This window comes from Natator depressus, chromosome 5 (assembly GCF_965152275.1).
Source record: "Natator depressus isolate rNatDep1 chromosome 5, rNatDep2.hap1, whole genome shotgun sequence".
Lineage (NCBI taxonomy): Eukaryota > Metazoa > Chordata > Testudines > Cheloniidae > Natator > Natator depressus.
In genome coordinates, this window is record NC_134238.1 from 43355804 (window position 1) to 43379451 (window position 23648).

At 46.0% G+C, this 23648-nt stretch overlaps 1 protein-coding gene across 1 annotated transcript; it reads right to left on the reverse strand.

The window, feature by feature from the left end:
• Positions 1-11335: 11335 nt before the first annotated feature.
• On the reverse strand, positions 11336-21598 carry LOC141987937 (uncharacterized). The gene is made up of 3 exons (XM_074953769.1): positions 21530-21598; positions 12439-12847; positions 11336-11850 (listed from the first exon to the last, which is right to left on the reverse strand). Exons 2-3 carry the CDS (start codon positions 12842-12844, stop codon positions 11336-11338), a joined length of 921 nt encoding a protein of 306 aa, XP_074809870.1. The 5' UTR covers positions 12845-12847; positions 21530-21598.
• Between the last annotated feature and the right edge of the window lie 2050 nt (positions 21599-23648).

Sequence of the window (23648 nt, forward strand, 5' to 3'; positions counted from 1 at the left end):
TTTAGGACAGCACCAACCTGCTATGTAACTACCAACAAAGCAGGGCCTGCTCAAAATGCACTGGTGGAGTTAATATTTTTGTCCCGTGACCACGGCTGTGCTGAACCAGGCTATTACTCTGCCACCATTCCTGGTATGATTCCTTGAACCAGTGGCTTTTAGATTTCTAGAGACCTTCTGGAATCCACCAATAGCCTCAGAGGTTTGTGGGAGACGTAGTCCATCATTCCCAGGGAAATTCCCTGAGTCACCACATGCTGATGCATATCCAGTTGGTTACACCAACTGTCTCTAGAGTAGACAAGTCCTATGTGACCTCCAGGGGAGGCTCCACCAGATGCCCGGTTGCAGGGTTTGGCAGGGGAAGTTTTTGCTTTATTGTGTCCCATGCAGGTTCTGGGGCAGCTGAGGACGCGGTATGTGCTATTAAACTTCCCGGGTTCATCAGTAATCTCCCTGGACTCCAAGGAGATTACTGATGAGGCCGGGAAGCTGAGTATCACATAATGTCTCCTAAGCCGCCCTGGAATCTGCACGGGGCATATCAAAAGACTCTTCGGGAAGAGATGCTTTTCCCCTGGGGAGGGCTGGCCCGGCAAGGCTGGGCCGGGCACCTCCGGGCAGGTGGGAGGGGTTGGGGCTCCGGCCGTGGGATAGGCAGGCAGTCTCGCGGCTCTGGCTGCAGGAGGGGAAAGCGGGGCTTGGGGCTCTGGCTGCTGGGGTGAGGGGCATGGCGGAAGGGGCTCCACTGGCTGCCCCTGGTGACCACCTATGTGTAAGACCACCATTGTCTTGCAGTTCTTGCACAGATAAAACCCCCACATTAGACACATTCAGCGAGAGCGTTTGACCATGTTTTTCATAGCCTTGTATACCCTGATGTTCCCCATCACTGGAATGTCTCTTCCAGAGGAAACTTGCAGTTCTCGCTACAGTCAAGGCAGTTAAATAACAGGCTGTGACAGAGGGGTCCAATTTGGGCATGAGTTATTGGATTAACACCTCACACACACATATACACACACATAATTTGACTGGTGTCAGGTCATTACTCAAGTAAAATATATAGTTATTTTAAAAACCATTTCCAACCCTTTAATATTGAATTTAATGAGCACGTATACTGTAAAGTACACCATAAAAGTGAGTTAATGAGATGAAAATGGCTAACCTGCAGAAGCAGTATAATCTGTTTTTTTTCTTTCTTCAAAATATGAACTACACTAGAAGAAATTTCCCTTTCTATTCCTCTCTGACAAATATCAAAACTGTAGATGTTTCCTCCCTGCTTCTGCAGATTTCATTTTCTTCTCTGGTCAGTGTGACACTGGCAGACCAGGTGCCAGCTCATGCCAAGGCCTGTGCCTCAGTGAACACTGACCAAAGAATAGCTGGACTCCAGTGTGTCTTACCTGTGTGTTACCAGAGTTAAAACAGATATTAGTGTTATAAGAATTTAGGGTTTAGACTTTATGCAATGCTTGTAGGATGCTGCATCTATTAATCCTACTTATAATATCAGTGTCCCATGCTATAAGGTAGTGCTTACGTGTTTGCTCTATAACTGTAAAATGTTTATTCTGAAACTCTAACTCAACAAGGTGGGGGACCCAACCCTTCACTTAATGCAAAATGCTGGATTCCTACAGAAAGTGTTATCTCCTGCCTAGCAGGAAGGACTGTTGAATCCAAATGGGCCATTGTGAATCGAAGACTTTGTCAATTGCTCCCCTCACCCACCCGTGATGAGGTTACATGCAGAACCCCATGTCTCATCAGCTTGGACTCTAGGGTGGTGGTGATAAAAAAAATCCCTGACCAGAAGGAATTGGGGTCTCTTTATGTTGTCTGAACTCTAATGGGCACAAATTCCTAACATAAGCAAGAGCTCCCCAGGACGAACCTGGGTTAGCCCTAATGGACATACGGAGCTGGCATATTTCAACAGCTCTATCACCATCTGAAACCTAAGACTGCAACTCGTTTGTGTGTATGTTTATCTGTTTTAATCTTGTAAATAACTCTAATTTCTTTTTCCTAGTTAATAAACGTTAGTTAGTTTGTTACAGACAGGACCAGCTCTAGGCACCAGCAAAGCAAGCACGTGCTCGGGGCGGCACAATTCCAGGAGCGGCATTCCAGCCATCCTTCTTCTTTTTTTTTTTTTTTTAATTGCTTGCCCAGTTGCGCTCTCGGAGCTTGGGGTGGCAAAAAACCCAGAGCCGGCTGTGGTTACAGAATTGGCTACTGGTGTTATCTTTGGTGTGAGATCTAAGGTGACCTGGGGTAAGTAACTGGTCCTCAGTATTTAGTGATCTTTGGTGTACAGTGACCCTCTATCACAGAATCGGGCATGGCTGGGTGACAAGATAGACAGCTATGCCCAAGGGGACTGTCTGAGACTCCATGGCAAGGCTCTATAATGCCTGAGGAGTTTATACTTGTGACTTGGTTAGTGAATTCTGTACTTAGATTTCACTAACCAACCGGTTGGGGGTTTGTGCCCTGGTTCTTAACAGTCTGCCCTGGGTTGGTATACTCGCTCATGAGCCACTCCAGATAGCGTGACAGTCAGTTTGTCCAAACCCTCCCCTGGTTATTGAAACATCATTATATCATAAAACACTGAGAACATGATTCTAAATTGATTCTACTGGGAGTTTAGGAAGTGTGAATGAGGCAGGGTCAATCTCTTATAAAAGCTGAACATAAAATACAATCAGCTAAGTTAGATCCTCTTCTCCCATGGGAGGTGGGCACAGGGCAAACAACATCACTGTGTTTTCTCGCAATTGTCTCCTCAGGAGGGAAGGGCCTGGGGGAGTGCAGAATGGGAAAGAACCATGGCTTCCCCATCCCATGGATCCTAGCAATCTCTGCAGCAACGGAGGGAAAACCACAGCTGAACTGGGAAAGGGGAGAAGAAACAGCTGAGAGAACAAACTGAACTTAAACAAGAGAAGCCCTGGATGAGAGAACTTTTGAGAGTTTCATGCGGAATGAAACAGCGTTGACTCACCAGCTCTGACTTGTCTCTGCTCCCTTGCTAACTTAACAAACGTTAGCTTATTTTAAAAAGAGGAACTAATATGATGCATAACATGCAAAAGCAAGTAGCCTTGTGACCTTCCATTTTGACCCCTCATGAAGGATAATAGCTGCGAAGGACTGACTGACATGCAGTGTAAGCGTGTTAGACAATCCGTTGTAACTTTTGGAGTGGTCCCTGCACAGTTTTTGTGTGAATTTAACTACTTAGGTTAGGGGTGTGTTTTTTATCCTGAAATAGTTACATTGGTACAACCCCTTATCTGACTCAGTTGTAACAGTGTAAAGCCTCAGATTAGTATAGATTGCTCCTGAAAAATGACTAGTGTAACTGCACCCCCAACCAAAATGAATTGGTACAAAAACTGTGGAAACCAGGTCTTAGAAACCACCACTAGAGACTGTATAAAAGCATCTATCTACCTTGAAGTCTTTAAACCATGATTTGAGGACTTCAATAGCTCAGACATAGGTGAGAGGTTTATCGCAGGAGTGGGTGGGTGAGATTCTGCATTGTGCAGGAGGTCAGACTAGATGATCATAATGGTCCCTTCTGACCTTAATATCTATGAATCTATGAATCAATGACGTCTCTTCCCTGCTCCTGGCAGGCACTGCCATCAGGCAGTCAGGCAAGGTTTCTGAAAAGTTCACCTGAGTTCAAAGTGCTTTCAGCTACCCCTTAGCTTGCTGCTGAATGACTCCCTGGCTATGCCCGAAGACCAGTTATCTGGGTACCTTTTCCTCTTTGGTCTTTAATGTGTTGACTCAGGTATTACCCACACTGGCTTGATACTGCAAAACTTGCTCAGAGGATCAATCCTTCCTCACACAAGAAGTTGACTTCAGCCTCACGTGATTGCTACTCATGTGAGTAGCATGAGCTCTGGCCCTCTCTGACCTCAATGTATGTAACTATTATTTTCTTTATTTGGATTGTTTAAAGGGTGCCTTTCTTTTCATGAAGCATGCAATATTTTCTTCTGAAGGGTGTGAAAAGCAATCAACACTTTGAGACGTTATGCAAATCGCCTACATGCCACCCACAGCGGAAATATCGTTAGGTTTGGCAAAATTTGATTTCTTTTTATAATTTTGACAGATAATATAGATATTTATTTTCAAGCATTTTTTCCCTATTTTTATCCATTTAAATTTCCACAGGAATTCAAAATTTTGCAGGGAATTATGTGTGTGGGGCAGTGTCAGATAGTAATTATTTAATGACAGGAGATATTGAGATTCAAAAAGTGCAAATTCTATAACTTTATAACTTAAAATATAAATTGTCACCATCACATGTCAAAATATACAAATATCTTTAAATCAAACTCTTATAAGTTCTCAAGAAGCATTTTTCTTACTTTGCCTATATGTAATTTTCTATTATTATTTATGGAAATATTTTTTCATCAGGTTTTTTTAGTGGGGGGTTAAATGGATGCTTGCCAACATTTCCTGATAAAAATCTAATCCTCCCAAGCTTAAATATAGTCGGTGGAAGTGGGAAAGAAAGCCTAAATGCACATCAGTATTTTGTAAGTATTAACATAGGGAAAGAAACAAAAAGCTGACCTGAAGCAATATGACCCAGTCCTCAGAGGTTCTGCATGCTCCTAGAGTAAACTCTGTGGTGTAGAACAGAAAGAAATACATTGTGTAGTGTGTATTGACTAAAGAACAAAGATATCACGCCTTGGCTGGGCATTGGGCTAGGTCAGCCTTCAGATTTCAGTTTGATTTATTAAATGTGTTTATATGCATATAAAAAGAAGCAGAGCCAGAGCTTAAACCCTGATGCAGGGCAGAGGAGAAAGACAAACTTATAACACTGCATGAAGCCATTGCAGGATAGTCAACATCCAGCGGTCTTCGCAAACGTGTCAATATTAGCACAGTGCTGTCATGCCCCTCCACCTGCACTGGTACTGTATGTGTCCGTGACAAGCAACAGAGCCATCTGGGTGCATATGCCCATGACTGATAGCACCGCAACTCACTGTATCGCTCTGTGCTTGCGTTTGCAGGTTGGTGTGGGGCAACTGGTCTGTTTACCCTGGGGATTGTGGGAGGAAATGGTCCTGGGAAATTCATCTCCTGGCAGTAACCCAGTTGGCGTGGTGGTGACTTACCAAAAGCTATTGCTCCTCCTCTCCCTAATTACTGAGCCGGGTAGCGACTGCTCGTTTTGGAGGCAGTGCTTTTTTTTCATGCCTCTGCAGAAGCAGCTGCCAGGAGATGTTGACAAGGGTTTCAGAGGCTGCGTTTGGGCCAGGGAAGTTGAAGGCAGCAGCAGCTTGCACTTAGAAGCCCAGCAACAGCTGAACGGGGTGATGTGGACATGGAACGTCAACTGAGCTGATGCTGTTTTAATATCAGATAACCCTTGCGCAGACTGCTGCTTCTGGACCAGGACCACAAGCTCACCCTGATGGGAGCACATGAGGAAAAACACATTAATGGAGCTGTGTGAGGTGCTCGCCCAGGCATTCGAGCGGCAGAGCACCCAGATGAAAGAGCAAATCATGGTCCAGAAGCATATTACATTTGCCCTGTGGAAACTGGCAGCCCCAGATTGCTTCAGATCTGTTGGCAATCCATTTGGCATTGGGAAATCTACCACTGGGCAATGCTCATGGAGGTTTGCCAAGGCAATCAATGGTGCTGTGCTCCGGGATTGCCAGAATTGGAAATATCCCTGCAATTATGGAGGTTTGAATGTTCAGGCTTCCCGAGCTGTGCAGGTGCAAGTGATGGGACATATATCCCCATCCCATGCCCCTTTTCAAACAAGTGACTGGTAAGAAAGGCTATTACTCATCATCATTATGCAGGCCCTCGCAGGTCACCTTGGCATACTCATGGACTCGTACATTGAATGCACTGGCAGGGTGCATGATGGCAGGGTGTTACAGCGGTCTAGCCTGTTTCAACGTGAACAAGAGGGTACATTGTCCAACACAGTCATCAAAGGGGTGTTCATGCAAACTGTGATTTTAGGCAAGTCAGTGTATCCTTTGCTGCCTTGCCTGATGAAGCCTTATCCTGATGTGTTCTCCAGAAGGACAAGAAGCAGTTTAATGACATGCTGGGCAGGTGTAGGATGGTGGTGGCATGTGTCTTTGGCCAACTAAAGGAAAGATGGCACAGCTTATGGACTCTTTTGGACTGTAACATCCTTAACTCCATAATGGTAATTAGGGCATGTTGTGTGCTTCACATTATATCTGAGGATAAAGGGGAATGCTTTGGGGTGGATTGGGTTGCCAGCAATGATATTTTGGGATCTGCTTACAGACAACCACCAAATGCACCAGTTAGTCTGTTATGCAAAGGCCACAAAGGATGCCTTGTGTGTTTGCATTCTTGAGCTGTGTGGGGAGCACACAGGATCTGATTTATGGGATTTATGGCACATTTGGAGCTGTTGCCTTGAAATCAAATGTAGTGTTTATGCACGCATTAAAGAAATAAATGTTCCTTTCTCTTTACCTGTATTGAAATTGATCGGTGCTAAAAATGAGGACAGACCAGCTACGCTCACATTATCAAAAGGTGTGCAAACATCACATACAACTTTGTCACAAATAAGGACACTGCATCTGTATCTGTTCTTTTTTCCCTGTATTGGAGCAGATACTGCCAATGGTGAGAAGCTCCATGGCTCATTTACTGGCTCCCTCAGGCATTGTTGTCCACAGGTTGTGGGACATGATAATGTTGAGGCGAGGATGCTCATCAGCCCTGTGGATTTATATCCATGGCTCATGAGCCCGAGTCTCTCAGACATGTCCCTCTGAAAGGCCATGTCTGGCTCCCTCATCTCACAGTTGTGGTGGAGATACTGTGCCAGCAGCTTCTCCTCATCCTCGCATCTCCTCCAATTCCTTGTCCTCCTTCCTTCATTTCTCCTTCTGCTCCTCATGCTTTCCAATTACCTTTAGCACTCTTCATGCACCTCCACGATCAACTCACCCTGGCTCATCCATCACTTGGCCCCAAAATGTGAAACTCTTCACTGACAGTGGTCTCCTAGGAGCCCTCCCCTCCCTGATACTGTCAAACGTGGTCCTGACATAAAGGGGTGGGGGGGAACTTTGCGAGTGCTCTTGAATCCTTGTATTTTCATACTCCGTGTACACATGTGCCAGTAAAAAGTAGCATTATTTTGAGAGAAAAGTTGAGATTCTCTTCCTGATTCTCTAGGCCAGCATCTGTCTGTTGTGAAGCTTGGTAGAAAAGTTTTCCCAAGAAAATAAATGGTGAGTTAATTTTACTTTCCAACTCTCCCCCAAATTTCTTTTTGGAGGAGGACTGGGTATGGGGCTGGTGGAGGTCCAGGTCCTGGGAGACATAATAGCACAAGACTGATTATGTTAAATCCTTTTCATTCTGCTGCAACCCTACAAGATGTCATGCTCCTTCACAAAGGAAGAAGGTCCAGTTATTCCAGGCCTCAGGGAGAAAGCTCTCCATCTACACAAAAGAAATCTTTCTATGTCTTGTGATAGATGACCCGGTAAGTGACCGAACAGAGATTGCAAGTTACAGCAGCAGGAGAGGGAGGTTTGCCTTACTAATGAATCTTGGAGGCCTGGTCTATACTACAGAGTTAGGTCAACATAAAGCAGCTTAAGTTGACCTAATTATGTCAGTGTCTACACTACAGTCTTGTCCCGCTGATATAAGAGCCCTTCTATACCAGCATAATAACTCCACCTCCACGAGAGGCATAGGGCTTATGTCAGTGTAGTTAGGATGACACAGTGTCTGTGTAGACACTGCATTACTTACATTGGTTTTTGGTTGTCTTGTAACTTTCAGGGCTCTGAAAATGACAAGAAAGCCTGGCGGGAAATTGACAAGAAAGTTAGAGCCCGGCTGCCCCTGGCTCCCTATTCAGGAAGCTGAGACGCCAAGGCAGCTGCACCCCGCTCCTGGTGGGGAAGTAAAAAGCCCAGGTGGCTTCCCCCCGGCTCCTGGCTGGCAGTGGGAATCCGAGAGCCCAGAGGGCAACTGGGCTCCCGGTGGGGAGCTGTGTGCAGCTGTAAGACCTGGCTCTCAGCCCCCAGTGCTGCCCCTCTTCAGTCGGTGGAAGTGCTCCTGGTGAGGACGTGCACCAACGACAGAAGGAGGGTAGTGTGGACATCAGCTACTGCAGTAATTAGAAAAGGAGTACTTGTGGCACCTTAGAGACTAACAAATTTATTTGAGCATAAGTTTTCGTGAGCTACAGCTCACTTCATCGGATGCATTCAGTGGAAAATACAGTGAGGAGATTTATATACAGACCTAAAAGTGGCAATACTTCAACAAAAAAACTTCAAAAACAGACTCCAACGAGAGACTGCTGAATTGGAATTAATTTGCAAATTGGATACAATTAACTTAGGCTTGAATAGAGACTGGGAGTGGATGGGTCAACTGCTGGAAATGGCCCACCTTGATTATCACTACAAAAAGCCCCCCCCCCCCCCGGCTCTCCTGCTGGTAATAGCTTACCTAAAGTGATCACTCTGGTTACAGTGTGTATGGTAACACCCATTGTTTCATGTTTTCTATGGGTATGTCTACACTACGGAATAAGGTCGAATTTATAGAAGTCGGTTTTTTAGAAATCGGTTTTATATATTCGAGTGTGTGTGTCCCCACAGAAGTGCATTAAGTGCATTAACTCGGCGGAGTGCTTCCACAGTACCGAGGCTAGAGTCAACTTCCAGAGCGTTGCACTGTGGGTAGCTATCCCACAGTTCCCGCAGTCTCCGCTGCCCATTGGAATTCTGGGTTGAGATCCCAATGCCTGATGGGGCTGAAACATTGTCGCGGGTGGTTCTGGGTACATATCGTCAGTCCCCCCTTCCCTCCCTCCCTCCCTCCGTGAAAGCAAGGGCAGACAATCGTTTCGCGCCTTTTTTCCTGAGTTACCTGTGCGGACGCCATACCACCGCAAGCATGGAGCCCGCTCAGGTAACCGTCACCGTATGTCTCCTGGGTGCTGGCAGACGCGGTACTGCATTGCTACACAGTAGCAGCAACCCATTGCCTTCTGGCAGCAGACGGTACAGTACGACTGGTAGCCGTCCTCGTCATGTCCGAGGTGTTCCTGGTCGCCTGTGTGAGGTCGATCAGGAGCGCCTGGGCAGACATGGGCGCAGGGACTAAATTTTTAGTGATTTGACCAGGTCATTCTCTTAAGTCCGGCAGTCAGTCCTATTGAACCGTCTTATGGTGAGCAGGAAGGCAATATGGATTGCTAGCAGTCCTATTGCACCGTCTTCTGCTGAGCAGCCATGAGATGTGGATGGCATGCAGTCCTTCTGCACCGTCTGCTGCCAGCCAAAGATGTAAAAGATAGACGGAGTGGATCAAAACAAGAAATAGACCAGATTTGTTTTGTACTCATTTGCCTTCTCCCCGTCTAGGGGACTCATTCCTCTAGGTCACACTGCAGTCACTCACAGAGAAGGTGCAGCGAGGTAGATCTAGCCATGTATCAATCAGAGGCCAGGCTAACCTCCTTGTTCCAATAAGAACAATAATTTAGGTGCACCATTTCTTATTGGAACCCTCCGTGAAGTCCTGCCTGAAATACTCCTTGATGTAAAGCCACCCCCTTTGTGGATTTTAGCCCCCTGAAGCCAACCCTGTAAGCCGTGTCGTCAGTCGCCCCTCCCTCCGTCAGAGCAACGGCAGACAATCATTCCGCGCCTTTTTTCTGTGCGGACGCCATACCAAGGCAAGCACGGAGTCCGCTCAGCTCACTTTGGCAATTAGGAGCACATTAAACACCACACGCATTATCCAGCAGTATATGCAGCACCAGAACCTGGCAAAGCGATACCGGGCGAGGAGGCGACGTCAGCGCGGTCACGTGAGTGATCAGGACATGGACACAGATTTCTCTGAAAGCATGGGCCCTGCCAATGCATGCATCATGGTGCTAATGGGGCAGGTTCATGCTGTGGAACGCCGCTTCTGGACTCGGGAAACAAGCACAGACTGGTGGGACCGCATAGTGTTGCAGGTCTGGGACGATTCCCAGGGGCTGCGAAACTTTCGCATGCATAAGGGCACTTTCATGGAACTTTGTGACTTGCTTTCCCCTGCCCTGAAGCACATGAATACCAAGATGAGAGCAGCCCTCACAGTTGAGAAGCGAGTGGCAATAGCCCTGTGGAAGCTTGCAACGCCAGACAGCTACCGGTCAGTTGGGAATCAATTTGGAGTGGGCAAATCTACTGTGGGGGCTGCTGTGATGCAAGTAGCCCACGCAATCAAAGATCTGCTGATATCAAGGGTAGTGACCCTGGGAAATGTGCAGGTCATAGTGCATGGCTTTGCTGCAATGGGATTCCCTAACTGTGGTGGGGCCATAGACGGAACCCATATCCCTATCTTGGCACCGGAGCACCAAGCCAGCGAGTACATAAACCGCAAGGGGTACTTTTCAATAGTGCTGCAAGCTCTGGTGGATCACAAGGGACGTTTCACCAACATCAACGTGGGATGGCCGGGAAAGGTACATGACGCTCGCATCTTCAGGAACTCTGGTCTGTTTCAAAAGCTTCAAGAAGGGACTTTATTCCCAGACCAGAAAATAACTGTTGGTGATGTTGAAATGCCTATATGTATCCTTGGGGACCCAGCCTACCCCTTAATGCCATGGCTCATGAAGCCGTACACAGGCAGCCTGGACAGTAGTCAGGAGCTGTTCAACTACAGGCTGAGCAAGTGCAGAATGGTGGTAGAATGTGCATTTGGACGTTTAAAGGCGCGCTGGCGCAGTTTACTGACTCGCTTAGACCTCAGCGAAACCAATATTCCCACTGTTATTACTGCTTGCTGTGTGCTCCACAATATCTGTGAGAGTAAGGGGGAGACGTTTATGGCGGGGTGGGAGGTTGAGGCAAATCGCCTGGCTGCTGGTTACGCGCAGCCAGACACCAGGGCGGTTAGAAGAGCACAGGAGGGCGCGGTACGCATCAGAGAGGCTTTGAAAACCAGTTTCATGACTGGCCAGGCTACGGTGTGAAAGTTCTGTTTGTTTCTCCTTGATGAAACCCCCCGCCCCTTGGTTCACTCTACTTCCCTGTAAGCTAACCACCCTCCCCTCCTCCCTTCGATCACCACTTGCAGAGGCAATAAAGTCATTGTTGCTTCACATTCATGCATTCTTTATTCATTCATCACACAAATAGGGGGATGACTACCAAGGTAGCCCAGGAGGGGTGGTGGAGGAGGGAAGGAAAATGCCACACAGCACTTTAAAAGTTTACAACTTCAAAATTTATTGAATGACAGCCTTCTTTTTTTTGGGCAATCCTCTGTGGTGGAGTGGCTGGTTGGCCGGAGGCCTCCCCCACCGCGTTCTTGGGCGTCTGGGTGTGGAGGCTATGGAACTTGGGGAGGAGGGCGGTTGGTTACACAGGGGCTGTAGTGGCAGTCTGTGCTCCAGCTGCCTTTGCTGCAGCTCAACCATACACTGGAGCATACTGGTTTGGTCCTCCAGCAGCCTCAGCATTGAATCCTGCCTCCTCTCATCACGCTGCCGCCACATTCGAGCTTCAGCCCTCTCTTCAGCCCGCCACTTACTCTCTTCAGCCCGCCACCTCTCCTCCTGGTCATTTTGTGCTTTCCTGCAGTTTGACATTATTTGCCTCCACTCATTCGTCTGTGCTCTGTCAGTGTGGGAGGACAGCATGAGCTCGGAGAACATTTCATCTCGAGTGCGTTTTTTTTTCTTTCTAATCTTCACTAGCCTCTGGGAAGGAGAAGATCCTGTGATCATTGAAACACATGCAGCTGGTGGAGAAAAAAAAAGGGACAGCGGTATTTAAAAAGACACATTTTATAAAACACTGGCTACACTCTTTCAGGGTAAACCTTGCTGTTAACATTACATACATAGCACATGTGCTTTCGTTACAAGGTCGCATTTTGCCTCCCCCCACCGCGTGGCTACCCCCTCAACCCTCCCCCCTCCCTGTGGCTAACAGCGGGGAACATTTCTGTTCAGCCGCAGGCAAACAGCCCAGCAGGAATGGGCTCCTCTGAGTGTCCCCTGAAGAAAAGCACCCTATTTCAACCAGGTGACCATGGATTATATCTCACTCTCCTGAGGATAACACAGAGAGATAAAGAACAGATGTTGCTTGAACGCCAGCAAACATACACTGCAATGCTTTGTTGTACAATGATTCCCGAGTACGTGTTACTGGCCTGGAGTGGTAAAGTGTCCTACCATGAAGGACGCAATAAGTCTGCCCTCCCCAGAAACCTTTTGCAAAGGCTTTGGGAGTATATCCAGGAGAGCCATGAATGCCAGGGCAAAGTAATCCTTTCACATGCTTGCTTTTAAACCATGTATAGTATTTTAAAAGGTACACTCACCGGAGGTCCCTGCTCCGCCTGCTGGATCCAGGAGGCAGCCTTGGGTGGGTTCATGGGGTACTGGCTCCAGGTCCAGGGTGAGAAACAGTTCCTGGCTGTCGGGAAAACCGGTTTCTCCGCTTGCTTGCTGTGAGCTATCTACAACCTCGTCATCATCATCATCTTCTTCGTCCCCAAAACCTGCTTCCGTATTGCCTCCATCTCCATTGAAGGAGTCAAACAACACGGCTGGGGTAGTGGTGGCTGAACCCCCTAAAATGGCATGCAGCTCATCATAGAAGCGGCATGTTTGGGGCTCTGACCCGGAGCGGCCGTTTGCCTCTCTGGTTTTCTGGTAGGCTTGCCTCAGCTCCTTCAGTTTCACGCGGCACTGCTTCGGGTCCCTGTTATGGCCTCTGTCCTTCATGCCCTGGGAGATTTTGACAAAGGTTTTGGCATTTCGAAAACTGGAACGGAGTTCTGATAGCACGGATTCCTCTCCCCATACAGCGATCAGATCCGTACCTCCCGTTCGGTCCATGCTGGAGCTCTTTTGCGATTCTGAGACTCCATCATGGTCACCTCTGCTGATGAGCTCTGCATGGTCACCTGCAGCTTGCCACGCTGGCCAAACAGGAAATGAGATTCAAAAGTTCGCGGTTCTTTTCCTGTCTACCTGGCCAGTGCATCTGAGTTGAGAGTGCTGTCCAGAGCGGTCAAAATGGAGCACTCTGGGATAGCTCCCGGAGGCCAATACCGTCGAATTGTGTCCACAGTACCCCAAATTCGACCCGGCAAGGCCGATTTAAGCACTAATCCACTTGTCAGGGGTGGAGTAAGGAAATCGATTTTAAGAGCCTTTTAAGTCGAAATAAAGGGCTTCATCGTGTGGACGGGTGCAGGTTTACATCGATTTAATGCTGCTAAATTCGACCTAAAGTCCTAGTGTAGACCAGGGCTATGTATATAAATCTCCCCACTGTATTTTCCACTGAATGCATCTGATGAAGTGAGCTGTAGCTCACGAAAGCTTATGCTCAAATAAATGTGTTAGTCTCTAAGGTGCCACAAGTACTCCTTTTCTTTTTGCGAATACAGACTAACACGGCTGCTACTCTGAAACCTTCAGTAATTAGGTCGACCTGACATAGGTCGACTTAAGTCTGTAGTGTAGATATGCCCAGAGATGGTAAAAATACTGAGCGAAACAATTCTATTTTACTACTCACCAAGAATGGGCTAAAATCAGATCAACAATAAAGTGGCTTCTGCATTAGTGGGCAGGTGCATTAACATGCAGGGGTGTTTTTCTGCGTTTGAGTATTGTTTAACAGCAAGTAAACTGGCCATCAATAAGTTTAGGCTTGAAATTAGACAAAGGTTTCTAACCATCAGAGGAGTGAAGTTCCAGAACAGCCTTCTCAGGGGAGTAGTGGGGGCAAAAAACCTAAACTGTTTCAAGAATGAGATTGATACATTTATAGAGGGGATGGTAGGTTGAGATTGCCTACAATGGCATGTAATCAATCTGCGACTGCTATTAGCAAATATATCCAACAATGGGTAATGGGACACTAGATGGGGAGGGCTGTGAGTTATTACAAACCTGAAGTCTTTAAATCAAGATTTGAGGGCCTCACTCATCCAGAGATTATGGGCCTACTACAGTTAGGGTGACTAGATGGCCCGATTTTATTGGGACAGTCCCGATATTTGGGGCTTTTTCTTATATAGGCTCCTATTACCCCCCACCCCCATCCTGATTCTTCACACTTGCTATCTGGTCACCCTAACTACAGGAGTGTGTGTGTGTTTGTGTGTGTGGTGGGGGGAGATTCTGTGACCTGTGATATGTGGGAAGTCAGACTAGATGATTGTGATGGTCCCTTCTGGCCTTAGTCTGTGAGTAAGTTACATTTGTCCAAGCTACAGCCAAAAAGCTATTTACTTTTGTGCAAGCGTTTTTCTTTTGGAAAAAATGCTACTGCATTCAACCCTTGTCAGCCGCCAGTTTTCAGGGGGAGGTTCTGCAGTTGTCTGACATGGGAAGCAATGTGGTAGCAAGTGTGGGAAGGGAGAACTGGGGGAAGAGGTGGCAGGACAAACATAATGGTGCTTCATCCACCCATAACAGAAGCAGCAGCTAAAATTATGGGGGAACCGCCCCCCACCCCCGGTTATTTCAGTGATGCTGTGGAGGGAAAGAAGGATCTTTCAGCCAGGTGGCTGCATGCTGGGACAGAGGCTTACACTGGGCATTGGTCTGTTGTACCAAACACCTGAGATCAGTGAAACTGCTTGCAAGCAGGCAATCATTGTGGGTCTGAGGACACTGAGCAGAGGGAATATGAAGGTAGGCCACTTCCAGTCAGGGATCAGAGCATAAGTAGATAGCAAGACAGTGCACAGGAATGGGTGCCCAGCGGCCTTGTGGGAAGGGATTGGAGGACCAACATACAAAACTAATTTATTTACATTTTTGATTCCAGAGCTGGTGCTCACACTTTTGCACATACTTATGAAACAATTCTTGTTCCACCCCCAGAAATAACTCATGGTTGCTCGCTACGCCCACATCACTATGCACTGGGCTGGGCTGAGGATTCTGGGGGCAGGGAGTGAACTGATTCTTTGGGGTACACCCCAAATGTGAATGGCTCAGTTTCTGAGAGAGGCAGCGGGCTCCAGTGGGTGGGGCCTGGGACTCCAGAGACTTGGGTTCTGCCACTGATATACTAAGACCCTGGGCAAGTCTCTGTGCCTCTTCTCTCCCTCCCAGATGTTCTAGGTGTTGCTTTCTGGGGAGGGACTGCTCCTTACTATGTGTTTGAACAGTGGGGCTCAGCTCAGGAGGGTAAATTAGGGGAATATGAGTTTATTAGTTTACTCATTTCTTTTTTTAATCACTACACCACTGGCTCAGCTGGGGACTCCAGATGCTGGTGAAATACAATGCACTGTGTGGGGTGAGGAGAGTTTGTCAGGTTCTTTCCCCACTCCTCACCTCCTGCTGCAGAAATGGAGCCCAGTTGCTTGTGCCTTTCAACTGTACCAATCTGCTTACACTTTCAAGGTTCTCTCTGCAAGAAAATGGGCTAAAGCCTGCTTTACACAGCCCCATGCCCGTCCACTGACTGACCTTTGGCAAGTTTACCTCATGGCAAAACTAATGTGCTTTGTCTTCACTGTGTTTTGACCTTGGGATAGCTCATGCCGGTTAGTAGACTGAGGTTAAAAAAGAAAAAGTGCCATTTGTAGTAGTGAAGACAAGCCCTGAGTGAATCAGGAGCAGAGGTAACAATTGAATAAAGGGCCTGCAAGTACCCTTCCAGAAAAGTGCTGTCAGGAAGCTGCCTGAGGACAGGGTGAGTAGTGGGAGAATGAAACGACCTGAGGGAAGCCAGCCTGGGCAACAGCGAGGGGATCAACCACCACGCCAATGTTTAACTGTGAAACTGCGCTGGCTTTTTTGAAGGGTGGCTTTGTGGCTAAGGCACAAGCATCGCAGGAAATCAGCAGATCTTATATGCTTCCCATTTCTGCCCCGGACTATTTGTGCAGCAATGGACAAGGTGACTAATTCTTTGTTTCTCTTTGGGTCAAATGGAGATGATGATGATGATATCCGTCTGACAGAAGTGTTGGGAGAGGAGCACTCATCTGGCCTAATGGTAAGTGCCTTAGAAATGTCTATAAATAAATAATGAATATATTTAAGAAAACCACAAAATAGAATGCAAGTCTGGATACATTTTTTAATTAAAACTGCACCATTCCAGTCCATTTGGACTTCATAGTTGACATTAGACTACCAACTTGTATTGCACCTAGGACTGCTACATCATATTGCATCTTCTGTGAGCACAATGCCAAGTTAATACTTTTGTTTGCATAGACAACTTACAGGAAAGAGTTTTGTCCACTAAATGCTTTTGGCTACGATTGTGTGTGATTAACTCTTCTCGATTGATTTTTACCCAGAAGAGTGCCTCAACCAATTATCCTCTCTGAGTTCCATTCCAAGGAGTGCATTCAAAGACCCTTACTTTACAATGGACGGGAAAACAAAAACTACAGTTGCAAAAGCAGAAGTTGCATAGTATTTGGTAACAGAGTATTTTATATGTAAATTTTCAGACCTCAAAGGGAAGTCTCTGCATTGACGTAAATATTTTACTTTCAGAAAAGTGTCATTTTGCAAATGTTTGTATTACACAACCCTTTCCACTATAATGTGTCTGATCCCTATGATGTAGTTAGGAGATGTTTTCAAACCCCTCCAGAATATTGTGTGCTTGGCAGTGTAGGGATGATCGCAGGATTTGGTAGGTTTCCTAGAGGCTTACATCTAGTATTTAGTAAATGCTATGGGCCATATTCCCACAATGTACACCACTTTACCAAGCTTTCCAACTGATTATTATTATTATTAATTGGTGTTTGCACAGAGCCTATGACACTGTGTGCTGTAATAGGTTTTGGTCACATATCAACGCAAAGACATTTCAATTTAGGATTCTGGCATAGATCTACAAAAGCAAGGAAGCAGACATTTGGTGGCAGATCCTCAGCTAATGCAAATTGACTTCAATGGAGCAATGACAATTTACACCAGCCGGGGGGCTAAGTTAAAATTTCCTTGCCTTTGTTGTCATGCTACTGTCACCATCATCATGGCAAATCCCACAGGGACAGGGCCTCCTTGCAGATTAAACATCACTCGGATTAATCTCTGGCTAGGTCCTTATGCTGGATATTCAGCTTATGTCCATCACTGGCAATGTTATTGCACTACTAAAGCTTTTGGTGCCCATGTGATCACCAGCCATATAGCAGCATTCCTTGCTACACATGCTTAGAATGAATTGGTGTTCCAGTCTAATAATATGTCCCGTATCAGGAAAGCCACCAAAACTGAACCAATGCTGGTGGAGGTGGTTGCAGGGTTCGGCTTTGAATATCTTTATTGCTGATCTTGTCCTATCACTTGATATGCAACAGCTGAAGAAGATGACAAGAACAAAAAACTTCAATCCAATATTCTCCAGTCTTCTTCGGTGCCCATGTTTCACCAATATACAATAAAGTCGGTATAACTGGTTCTATAGATCCGCAGCTTCGTAGCAAGCTTGATGCCACAATGGCTCCTCAGAGGCTGCTGAGGGCCTGAAACATGGCAGCAGCTGCTCCTATACGCAGAGATTGCTCAAGAGAATCTGCTGCCCTCAGCAAAACTTCAGTAGGTTGCCCCGTTCCTAGAACAGAGGTTTTCAAGTGGGGCAACGGGAGATATTGGACTGTCTGGGCGGGGTGTGGTGAGCGTTCTGATGGTTAGGTGGTTATATAGAAGTCAAGGGACCAGGCTCCAGGTCACAGTGCCAGTCACTCAGGTTTGGCCTGGCCTCCCTTTGTCATAATAGCAAGGATTTATAAACTCAATTCTGTGACTGGAGAATTGCTAATATAGTTCCTATAAGGGAAAAAAAAGTGATCCAGGAAACTACAGCCCTGTTAGTTTGGCCTCAATTATATGCAAGATCTTGGAACAAAATTTGAAAGAGAAAGTAGTTAGGGCCATAGAGGTGAATGGTAATTGGGATAATTTAGGCTTGAACAGAGACTGGGAGTGGTTGAGTCATTATACTAAGTGAAACTATTTCCCCTTGTTTATTCCTTAACCCCCCCCCCCCCCCCACTGTTCCTCAGAGGTTCTTGTTAACTCCTGGAAATGTGCTGGAAATGGCAGTAAAAGGTTTTCTCTCCCCCCACCCCACTCTCCTGCTGGTAATAGCTCATCTTAAGTGATCACTCTCCTTACAATGTATATTTTTTCATGGTCTGTGTGTATGTATAAAATCTCCTCACTGTACTTTCCACTTTATGCATCCGATGAAGTGAGCTGTAGCTCACGAAAGCTTATGCTCAGATAAATTGGTTAGTCTCTAAGGTGCCACAAGTACTCCTTTTCTTTTTGCGAATACAGACTAACACGGCTGCTACTCTGAAACCTACCTTATGAGAGGAGACTGAAAGAGCTTGGCTTGTTTAGCCTAACCAAAAGAAGGCTGAGGAGAGAGATGACTGCTCTCTATAAATACATCAAAGGGATAAATACCAGGGTGGAAAAGGAGTTATTTAAGTTAAGCACCAATATGGACACAAGAACAAATGGCTATAAACTGGCCATCAAGAAGTTTAGGCTCAAAATTAGATGAAGGCTTCTAACCATCAGAGGAGTGAAGTTCTGGAACAACCTTCCAAAGGGAGCAGTGGAGGCAAAAAACCTAACTGGCTTCAAGACTGCACTTGATAAGTTTATGGACGGGATGTTATGATGGGACTGCCTATGATGGCGCGTGGCCCATTGGCAGCTGCCTGTAGCAAAAATCCCCAAAAGCCAGAGATGGGACACTACATTGGGAGGGTTCTGAGTTACTACAGCAAATTCTTTCCCAGGTATCTGCCTGGTGGGTCTTGCCCACATGTTCAGGGTCTAACTGATCACCAAATTTGGGGTGAGGAAGGAATTTTACCCTGGGTCAGAGACTTGGGAGTTTTTCACCTTCCTCTGCAGCACAGGGCATGGGTCACTTGCAGATTTAAACTAGTGTCAATGGTGAATTCTCTGTAACTTGAAGTCTTTATGATTTGTGGACTTCAGTAATTCAGCCAGAGGTTAGGGGTCTATTACAAAAGTAGGTGGGTGAGGTTCTGTGGCCTGCAATGCATAGGAGGTCAGACTAGATGATCATAATGGTCCCTTCTGATCTTAAAGTCTATGAGTCTATAATGGAATGGCAGCCCAACCAAATTTGAGTGAGTGGAATTGCAACCTGGCAGATGGGGTTGCAGCACCACTCAGGTTTGGCCTGGCCTCCCCTGACACCCTAGGCAGAATCTGCACTAGAGTTGCCCCTGGCTATACAAGGGGCCATATCTTTTGAGCACCATCTACTGCTGTCTATGATGATGCTGCCCAAGTATTTGACAGTTGCTACCGGCTCCATGTCCCATCCAGACAGGTTAATACTGTGCTGATTTTAATCTGGAGCTCAAGGCTGCTTGGTGGTAATGACCAGGCACTTAGTTTTCTCTGGATTAATAAGCAGACCATTGTGTACTGCTTCTTGTCTGACCACATCAGCCATCAGCTGCAGAGATTCACCAGACTGAGCCAACAAGACAATGTCATCAGCATATTCAAGGTGCAAAGCAGAATGGCGTTCAGCTCAGTACCACTGACAGTTGTCTCCAAACTTATCCATCAACTAATCAATGCTGATACTGAACAATGATGGTGGGTGCACACAAGCTTGCTGGACTCCTGGGGAAAAAGGAAGCCATGCCTAGTATCTGCCATTGACTTGGAACACTGCTTCCTGATCCATTACAGAACTCTTCTGTCAATGACAGTATCTTTCCATGCATGCCAAGTTGCCTCATTGGATCCCACACATTTGCTCAATGCGCTGAATCAAAGGCCTGACGGAAGTCTATAAAAAGTGCCGTGCATGGCATATTAAATTCAGCCATCTTCTCAAAAAGCTGTCACACTACTGCAAGATCATCTACATTTATCTTATGCTTCATCTTCTTTGTTTGCAATAGCAAAGAAAAACAATGCTTCACATTTGTTTATAGGAATGTGAGAAATCCGTGACTGCCACCACTACTTCAGATCTCAGTTTGCTACATACATTGGCCACCGAAAACTTATCAGCAACAATAGGGCTAGAGCTCAGAGCCTGCTGTTCTAGAAGCAAAGACTTCCATCATTTGAGCTTAAAAAGGTTCTTTTCCTTTAGCTGTGAGCAATATAACACCTATGGGACACAGCTGAGCTGTTCAGATTTTGTCCAGTAGAGGTCAGTTCATCACAATGTAAATTTATATTTGCAGACTTTGAAGAAGAGATCATGCAGATGCATGGCCTTTTTAAAAGTTATGTTTACAAACTTTTCACATTGAATCCATTGTAGTCTAAATAGTAAAAATAAGGAATTTTTAAAATGCTTATTAGTGAACCAGAGATAAGGTGGGTGAGGTAATAACTTTTATTGGCCTAACTTCAATTACAGTCTCTGTCACATGGTTCTGAGCTCACACTAATCTGATCCCAGTATTATAATTCCAGTGATTTGAATGGATCCACTACTTATATGCACTAGTTTAAGTGAGATCAAGATCTAGGCCCGCTGTGTAACTCTACTGTGTTTAGTGTGCAAGACAAGTGCACTGAAGTCTATGGATTTTGTTGAGGAATAATCATTACCCATAAGCAGCTGCTAGGAATGATGGTTTTAAGGTTCAGACACTGGACTGGCACTCAGAAGATATGATTCTATTCTGAGTCCTGCCACAGATTTTGAGTATGATCTTGGACATGTCGCTTCAGGCTCGATAGTGCCTTTAGGCACAGCCCTATGTAAGGGATAGGGTGTAGATGTGCCGCTCCAGGAGGGAAATAATTTGTTTTAGGAGACATAATTCCTTCCTTGCTCTTGGGCTGAAGTAATCTGCCACCTCTATCCTTTTCTGGAGCTGCTGCCTTGGGCGCTGGGGACAGAGCTAACATCCTGCTTTTTCCTCACCCTCCGGAGTATCAGGCATGTAGCTGCTGGTTACTCTAGTAAGAGCAATCTAGGAAGTCCACAAGCATGTGCCCCTGAGTGGGGCTGAGTCATACTCTTCAGTAGCTCTGTACCTCAGTTCCCCCATATGTAAAAATAGGGATAATAATACTCCTCTGTGTTATACTTAGAAAATGAAAACCAGCAGGATCTTATTCCGTGGATAAGGCAATACACCACGTTTATTGTGAATACAGAAAGAATCAGAGTAAGCAATCAGTTATAGCTATAAGAAAAGGAGTACTTGTGGCACCTTAGAAGATCTTTCCACAGTATGCATCCGATGAAGTGAGCTGTAGCTCACGAAAGCTTATGCTCAAATAAATTGGTTAGTCTCTAAGGTGCCACAAGTACTCCTTTTCTTTTTGCGAATACAGACTAACACGGCTGCTACTCTGAAACCAGTTATAGCTATAACATTCCATTAACTCACACACTCATTCACACACACACAAGTTCTGTAAGGTTGTTATCATAATTACCAGCCTAGGAGTTGCTCATGACAAGTCACTAGCCAGGTGGCCTGGACACGAGGATGGAGCCGGGCCTTGTCAGATGCGCATCCGATGCTCCTGGAAGTTGGTTGCACAAACAGACCCAAAGTCCTCAGTCTTTAGGATCCGTCCTTATACAAGTCTATGGGGTTTGCCTCGTCATGCTGTTCTCACGTTTCAAGTGACAATCAATCACGCAGATGGCACAGCAATGACGGTTTGTTGTTATCTTGTTGTCTCGGTTCTCCCTGTCCTTGGGGCAGTTGGGGATGAATTCAGGGTTATCGGGTTATCTCTCCCAGTGCATTCTTCGGCCAAACGGTCCTGTTGGAGGGTAGTTGTTTTTCTTCCTCCAGATGTGGTGTCGTTTATTATGATTCTAAGGCTGGTGCTTCAACTTCACAAACATACAATCGCAATCACTCTATTTCACTTAACATTTTTTCTATCACATCTACATTTTATTACCTATTCATTCTTTAACATAACCATTCTAAAATCATTGGGGCATGACAGACTCCAATAAACCTATTCATACCACTTGTTACATAAAAAGAAAACAAGCAAGATGAAAATGCAAGTATGGGGGTTAACAGATCTTATTCCTGAGTTCGGGAAAACAGTTGTAACACCAGCTGCCCTTAAAGGTAATCTTATCACTTTAGAACAGACTTTTTGTTTCGGGATGTGTTTCTACAATTAACACAGACCTTATAAACTGACAGGCATATCTCAGTTAGCACAGACTCAGCAGGCTGAGAGGCCTATTTCCTTCTAATGGTCAGGCCAGTCCAGGGTCTGTTCTAGGCTTTTCTTTCTCACATTTTCCCATAACATACACATATTATTACTTTAATCGAACATCTGCCTCATAGAAGAGTTGTGAGGATAAATTAATTGATGTTTGTGAAGCCTCAGGTCCTATAGGGATGTGCACCATAAAAAAGCACCAAATAACTAACTAGCTAATTTTAAAAACACAATAACGTGGTGGTTCTTAATTGCTCATCAGCCAAGGCTCCCGTTTACACTGTGGTGTAGAAGATGTTGAAATAAAGCATCCTGGAAGGCAATGGAAAGAAATAAGGATTTATTTCTTTTATTTGCAACAGGGTGAAACAGCTGAGTTGACTTTTAGGGAAGATTTGTTGTGAAGAAAAATCCCTCCCAGTGGCCATGTGTTCTGCAGGTCTGTGTCTCATTTGGAGTTTTACAAACTCACACCCAAGATTATTGACTCTAAAAACACCGCAGTGTAGGAACATACTGTACAAATTCCTTCCCTTAAATGGCCTGTAATGTTATTACCAGAAATAAATATACTTTCATGGGGCAGGAGGGATGAGCGGTGACTGAGTATGCGTGTGTATTTAGCATCATATAGGTAGCAGTTTTATCAGGGCCATAACCTGAGAGGGGCATCTACCCATGGCGCAAAGCCACAGAGGTGGGAAAATGGGGCCAAAACAGAGGCAACATAAAGACCTCCTTGCTAGGGCCAGTCCGGTGTGGTGGTGCTGGGGAGTGGAGGAGCACCACCTCCACCCCGACTCACCTTAGCAGACCACCCAGCCTGTCTGATTTGGGGTGTGGGGGGGTGCAACCAAAACATCTGGGGGGGCCACATAACACTTCTGGGTGGAAAAATGACCCAAAAAATGTTAGGGGGTACAAAGATGCTTGCTCTCGCTGGGTGCTAAAATGCCTAGTTACAGCTCTGTGTTTTATTATTATTAAAGTGCAAAGAACCATGGTCTGCTGGTTTGGCGCCCAGGGACACACTAAGATCTACATGACAGCTTGTCTACACTGGCAATTTACAGCACTGCAACTTTCTGGCTCAGGGGTGTGAAAGAACACCCCTCTGAGCGCAGCAAATTTCAGCACTGTAAAGCGCCAGTGTAGACCGCGCACCAGCGCTGGGCGCTGCGCCCCTCCTGGAGGTGGTTGCTGCGCCGCGACCACACAAGGCACGTTAAAGCGGTGCCGGTGTAGACTGACAATAGCGGTATAGGTATAGCGCTGTAGCTCTCCTGGCATAACCCCCACAGCCTAGACGCAGCCCACCAAGGCCAGGGACTAGAATTGGCTATTTTGAACCCTGATC